Raw genomic sequence first — 6,647 nt, 5'->3', positions numbered from 1 at the left:
ACACTCGCTCTTCACAGATGACATGATACAGTATGTGGAAAACCCCTAAAACTCCACACCCAAAATACTAAACCTCATACAGCAATTCAACAATGTAGCAGGTTACAAAATCAATGCACAGATCAGTTGCATTTCTATACACCAATAATGTGTCTGAGAGAGAATTAAGGAAACACTACCATTTACTATTGTACCAAAAACCATAAGATATCTTGGAATAAACCTAACTAAAGAGGTAAAGGATCTGTACTCAAGGAATTACAGAAGACTCATTAAAGAAATTGAAGAAGACACAAAAATATGGAAGACCATTCCATGCTCTTGGATCGGAAGAATAAACATTGTTAAAATGTCTATACTGCCTAGAGCAATCTATACTTTTGATGCTATTCCGATCAAAATTCCACCAGTATTCTTCAAAGAGCTGGAGCAAACAATTCTAAAATTTGTATGGAATCAGAAGAGACCCAGAATCTCTAAGGAAATGTTGAAAAACAAAAATAGAGCTGGGGGCATCACGTTACCTGATTTCAAGCCTTATTACAAAGCTGTGATCACCAAGACAGCATGGTTCTGGCATCAAAACAGACACATAGACCAGTGGAACAGAGTAGAGAGCCCAGATATGGACCCTCAACTCTATGGTCAAATAATCTTCGACACAACAGGAAAAAATATACAGTGGAAAAAAGACAGTCTCTTCAATAAATGGTGCTGGGAAAACTGGACAGCTATATGTAGAAGAATGAAACTTGACCATTCTCTTACACCATACACAAAGATAAACTCAAAATGGATAAAAGACCTCAACAAGAGACATGAATCCATCAGAATCCTAGAGGAGAACATAGGCAGTAATCTCTTCGATATCAGCCACAGCAACTTCTTTCAAGATATGTCTCCAAAGGCAAAGGAAACAAAAGCGAAGATGAACTTTTGAGACTTCATCAAAATCAAAAGCTTCTGCACAGCAAAAGAAACAGTCAAGAAAACAAAGAGGCAACCCACGGAATGGGAGAAGATATTTGCAAATGACAGTACAGACAAAAGGTTGATACCCAGAACTATAAAGAACTCCTGAAACTCAACGCACACAAAACAGATAATCATATCAAAAAATGGGCAGAAGATATGAACAGACACTTCTCCAATAAAGACATACAAATGTCTATCAGACGTATGAAAAAATGTTCATCATCACTGTCATCAGGGAGGTTCAAATTAAAACCACATTGAGATATCACCTTACACCAGTTAGAATGGCCAAAATTAACAAAACAGGAAACAACATGAGTTGGAGAGGATGTGGAGAAAGGGGAACCCTCTTCCACTGTTGGTGGGAATGCAAGTTGGTGCAGCCTCTTTGGAGAACAGTGTGGAGATTCTTCAAGAAACTAAAAATAGAACTTCCCTATGACCCTGCAATTGCACTCCTGGGTGTTTACCCCAAAGATACAGATGGAGTGAAAAGAAGGGCCATCTGTACCCCAATGTTTATAGCAGCAATGGCCACGGTCGCCAAACTGTGGAAAGAACCAAGATGCCCTTCAACGGATGAATGGATAAGGAAGATGTGGTCCATATACACTATGGGGTATTATGCCTCCATCAGAAAGGACGAATACCCAACTTTTGTAGCAACATGAATGGGACTGGAAGACATTATGCTAAGTGAAATAAGTCAAGCAGAGAGAGTCAATTATCATATGGTTTGACCTATTTGTGGAGCATAAAAAATAGCATGGAGGACGTGGGGAGATAGAGGAGAAGGGAGTTGGGGGAAATTGGAAGAGGAGGTGAATCATGGGAGACTACGGACTCTGAAAAACAATCTGAGGGTTTTGAAGCGACGGGAGTTGGGAGGTTGGGGGAACCAGGAGGTGGGTATTGCAGAGGGCACAGATTGCATGGAGCACTGGGTGTAGTGCAAAAATAATGAATTCTGTTATGCTGAAAAAAATAATATAAGGAAAAAAAAGAAACAGAAAATGAAAATGGCTGGTTATAAAGTGATTGGAGGAACCCAGGTTATAACCTGTAAAAACTTAGAGAAGACAAGGAAGACTCAAGGAAAGAACTGCTTTAAAATGTGTACACCTGAGGAAGAAATAAAAATAATGGATGAAGGAAGCCAGGATTTCTCAGTCTTTATATTAGGTATCCAGCTACTCAGGAGAGTCCTGTAATGGTCCTGACACTGAGTGGCACCATCCTGATGAGTAGCCTGCTCAAGGCTCTCTTCATGTCCCTGTTCCTCAAGCTGTAGATGAAGGGGTTCATCATGGGGGTGACAATGGTATACATCACCGAGGCCACCAGACTCATCCTGGAGGAAGAAGTTGCTGCAGAACTGAGGTAGACACCAAGGCCCGTGCCATAGAACAAGGAGACCATGGAGAGGTGAGACCCACACGTGGAAAAGGCTTTGTTCTTCCCTGCAGCTGAGGAAATGCTGAGTATGGAGGAAATAATTTGATAGTAAGACAACAGTATTGCATGGAAAGGAATCACGGCCAGAAGGCCAGTTGCAGAATACACCACTATGTTATTGATGAGGGTGTCAGAACAGGCAAGCTTCAGGATTTCAGGAAGATCACAAAAAAAGTATGGAATTTCCATGTTTGTGCAGAAGGACAGCCTCAAAAGGGTCAAGGTCTCGAGCAGGGAGCCCATGACACTGATGCACCAAGACCCCAGGGCCAACAGCCCACAGAACTGGGGGTTCATGATGACTGAGTAGTGCAGGGGGTGACAGATGGCCACAAATCGGTCATAGGCCATCACAGTCAGGAGTAAATTGTCCAGGCATCCAAATACAATGAAAAAGAATATCTGGCTGAGGCATCCTTCATATGTTATGGTTTTTCTTTGAGTCTGGATGTTCAGCAGCATCTTGGGGATGGTGGTGGAGGTGAAACAGATGTCAGCAAATGACAGGTTGGAGAGGAAGAAGTACATGGGCATGTGGAGGTGGGAGTCTGAGCAGATGGCTAGGAAGATGAGCAGGTTCCCCATGAATGCGACCAAGTATATGGACAGGAACAGCCCAAAAAGCATGAACTGAATCTCTGACTTCACTGAAAACCCCAGGAGGAGAAATTCTGAAGCATGTGTTTGATTTCCTTGTTCCATGTGGATGAAATAACTAGCAGGAAAGGGAATAAAATCAACATCCAATGACCATCACAGTGAAAACACAGAAATGTGATTGTCTTTAATTTCAGGTGAATGGATTAATAAAGTACTACCCTGTTATAATTGGGGAATTTGAAATGCTTCCATCCTTCCCTCTGTTGCCACTACCTTCTGGAAATGTAGTCCTAGCTCCAAAGCAGTTATGTCCTTTATAGCCTGGCTACTTAGAGTGTGAATCATGGGCCAGCAGGAGCATCATTGCCCAGAGCTTTGAATGCAGAGTCCCAGGCCACATTCAGACTTGCTGCATTTGAACCCACATTGTGACAAGATCACAGTGGTTTCCCAAAGGAATTTCTCCTTTGTGACTGAGGAGAGCTGGTCTAGATCATGTGTGGTATTCAATCCTTCAACTTTTATCTCCTTACTTTTATTTCCCCCTACACCTTCCCTCAAACGTCCTTACTCCATATGTAGGCAAAAATAGGAGCCCAAATAAGAAATAACATGGAGGACATGGGGAGATGGAGAGGAGGAAGGAGTTGGGGGAAATTGGAAGGGGAGATGAACCATGAGAGACTATGGACTCTGAAAAACAATCTGAGGGTTTTGAAGGGGAGGGGTTTGGGAAGTTGAGTGAACCTGATGGCGGGTATTATGGAGGGCACGAATGGCATGGAGCACTGGGTGTGGTGCATAAACAATGAATTCTGGTACACTGAAAAGAAATTTTAAAAATAAAAAATTATAATAAAAATAGGACCTCAATGAATTAGAGGAGCTCAATAATTAGCTCAATAGAACCTTTTCTGCCATCCATCTGTGTGGAGTCAATAATTTTCATCCACTGGTCTTGACTGTTTCAAACACTGTTTATAAATCCTATATTTAGTTTTTAATGCAAATATCTGTAACTTTCACAATGATTTGCATTTGTTATGTAAGAAAATTATACTATTTTTCATAGTCATTTTGTGACACTGTTCTTTTTTTAAATTAATTTATTTATTTTCAGAAAAACATTATTCATTATTATTTCACCACACCCAGTGCTCCATGCAATCTGTGCCCTCTGTAATACCCACCACCTGGTACCCCAACCTCCCACCCCACCCCCGCCACTTCAAACCCCTCAGATTGTTTTTCAGAGTCCATAGTCTCTCATGGTTCACCTCCCCTTCCAATTTCCCCCAACTCCCTTCTCCTCTCTAACACCCCTTGTCCTCCATGCTATTTGTTATGCTTTACAAATATGTGAAACCATATGATAATTGACTCTCTCTGCTTGGCTTATTTCACTCAGCATAATCTCTTCCAGTCCCGTCCATATGTCACTTGAAAATCTTTATGCCTTCTTTCTTTTATCCTTGAGTGGAATTTTTTAAGTATCCTTTTTTAAAGTAATACAAGCACCACAGTTTAGGTTGATATTATACTTGGGCATTTTTTGTTTTCAAGGTAAAGATTTGGAGCTTGGGACACATACATATCTCACACCTACTTCAAAAACTGCTCTCTGGGTCCAGCTCATGTCACTTGATTTCAGGTGGTGAACTTGAGTCCCACGTCAGGCTGGGTCAGCCCCATGTCAGTGCAGAGTCTGCTTAAGATTCTCTATTCCTCTCATTCAAATAAATCAATAAATCTTAAGGAAAAAAAGAAAAGGCACCAATAAAATCGATTGTCAATGACAGAGGAAAAGATGGAGTAGGTAACTCCTATTCAAGAAAGCATTGAAAATCCTGTGGAAAACTGTCAGTATCAACATTATCAGGAATCTAAAAATAGTTGATGGTTTTCAACAAGGATGTGAACTTTTAGCTCCTCATTAAATTCCCTTAAAACATTTGTGAATCCAAAAGCATAGGGGTTCTTGTAGAGGAAGCATTTTCTTCTTCAGCTTTGGCCTACCCTCCGAAGAAAGACCAAAGAAATGATCCCAGAGTTCCTGAGCCAGGACTTCTCCATACTCAAAGGGAACGAGCTGCATATTGGTTCAAAGCCCATTGAAATCCCGGCACCTTCATTCAGAGATATGCTGACGCTCCTTGAGTGCACCCAACCTCACCTCAGACAATCCCAAGAGCATTTCCATGTCTCAGATGTTGATCCACTGAGGGAGGACCCCAAAAATAGAAATGATTACAAGGATGAGAGACAAAGAAAAATGACACACACCTAGGATCTGATAATAATATTTTCAGGTTACAAATTGCAGAGCATAGAGTTCTGTCCTGTCAATTCATATAAGATCAGTATATAAAAATTATAATAGCTCCAGGAAATATTAATTTGAATATCAGTAGGATCAAATGGTGACTTGTTATTTGGAGCCACGAAATTAGTGTTAATACAGCTAAACAAGGTGGTGCCATTAGCCTCTATTACCCAGAAATCTACTTTTGTAGATCATATGGAGTAGGTAATTTTAACTTTGATTAAGGTTTACTACTGATTTTTTCAGTATATTTTAATACTTGAACCATGATAATAGTTGTCCTGCCTTACCTCTCCCACAGTGTGACTACTAACCCATGTGTGATTCCTCTAGCCTACATTAAGAACCATGAAAGACTATGGACTCTGAAAAAACAACCTGAGGGTCTTGAAGGGGCCGGGGGTGGGAGGTTGGGGGAACAAGGTGGTGGGTGTTATGGAGGGCAAGTATTGCATGGAGCACTGAGTGTGGTGCAAAAACAATGAATACTGCTATGCTGAAAAGAAATTTTTAAAAAACCTTATAAATAAATCCATCAACACTGTTGACCAAAAAAAAAACAAACAAACAAAAAAAAAAAAAAAGAAAGAAACATTTCAAGTACTTTAAAATGTGTTTTGAATTCCTTAAAGGTAATTGACATTTCTCCTTCCCTCACACAATGTGACTTTCATGAGAATTGGGTAGATCACTGACGTTTTGCCTTAGTGTCAGGGAGGGCCATGCTTCTAACAAGCAATTGTATGTTTTCATGCTATGGATACCGTGACTCTTGTAATTGATTATTGAGCCAGAGATTGCCTACATAACATATCCATTCTCCTCTTCCCTGTTATCAGACACTGATTATATTTGGACATGGTCACACACCCAGATAAGATACTATATTTCTCAATTTCACCTCAAATCCTGGAGTTGGTGGAGAGTATGAGAATTTATTGAGTAGGAATAATTGAATGCTCTTTATAATTAATTCCCTTTTCTATCTCCTCTTTGCATAGAATTCATGCATGACGCTGGGACTCCCACAGCTGATGTATCCTGGAAAACCACACACTATGGAACTGGAAGCTGAGATGGAATGAACCTTGTCCCCTCACGTTCGCATAGAGACATCATTCACCTTCTTTGGCAATGGAGAGAAATTATCCCCAATTGAATATGGACACTTTTTCTTCTTAGTTTTTCTATCTACATGGCCAAATTTCCTCCTAATAGCATAAATTGAGTCCTTTTTCTTCACTGGAATTATCAGAGTTCTATCAGGTGCCTAATTTTCACAAAAATGTAACAT

The 6,647-nt window shown here is 40.4% G+C and overlaps 1 protein-coding gene across 1 annotated transcript; it reads right to left on the bottom strand.

The window, feature by feature from the left end:
- Positions 1 to 2,169: 2,169 nt before the first annotated feature.
- LOC309862604 (olfactory receptor 7C1-like) lies at positions 2,170 to 3,132 on the bottom strand (the record flags this gene model as incomplete). Its single annotated transcript, XM_082726632.1, has 1 exon — positions 2,170 to 3,132. The coding sequence occupies one exon, from the start codon at positions 3,130 to 3,132 to the stop codon at positions 2,170 to 2,172; it is 963 nt and encodes a 320-aa protein (XP_082582758.1).
- Between the last annotated feature and the right edge of the window lie 3,515 nt (positions 3,133 to 6,647).

The sequence above is a fragment of the Mustela nivalis genome (assembly GCF_964662115.1).
Source record: "Mustela nivalis genome assembly, chromosome: 1".
NCBI classification, from domain to species: Eukaryota; Metazoa; Chordata; class Mammalia; order Carnivora; family Mustelidae; genus Mustela; species Mustela nivalis.
This window is presented reverse-complemented; position numbering and strand designations above follow the sequence as displayed.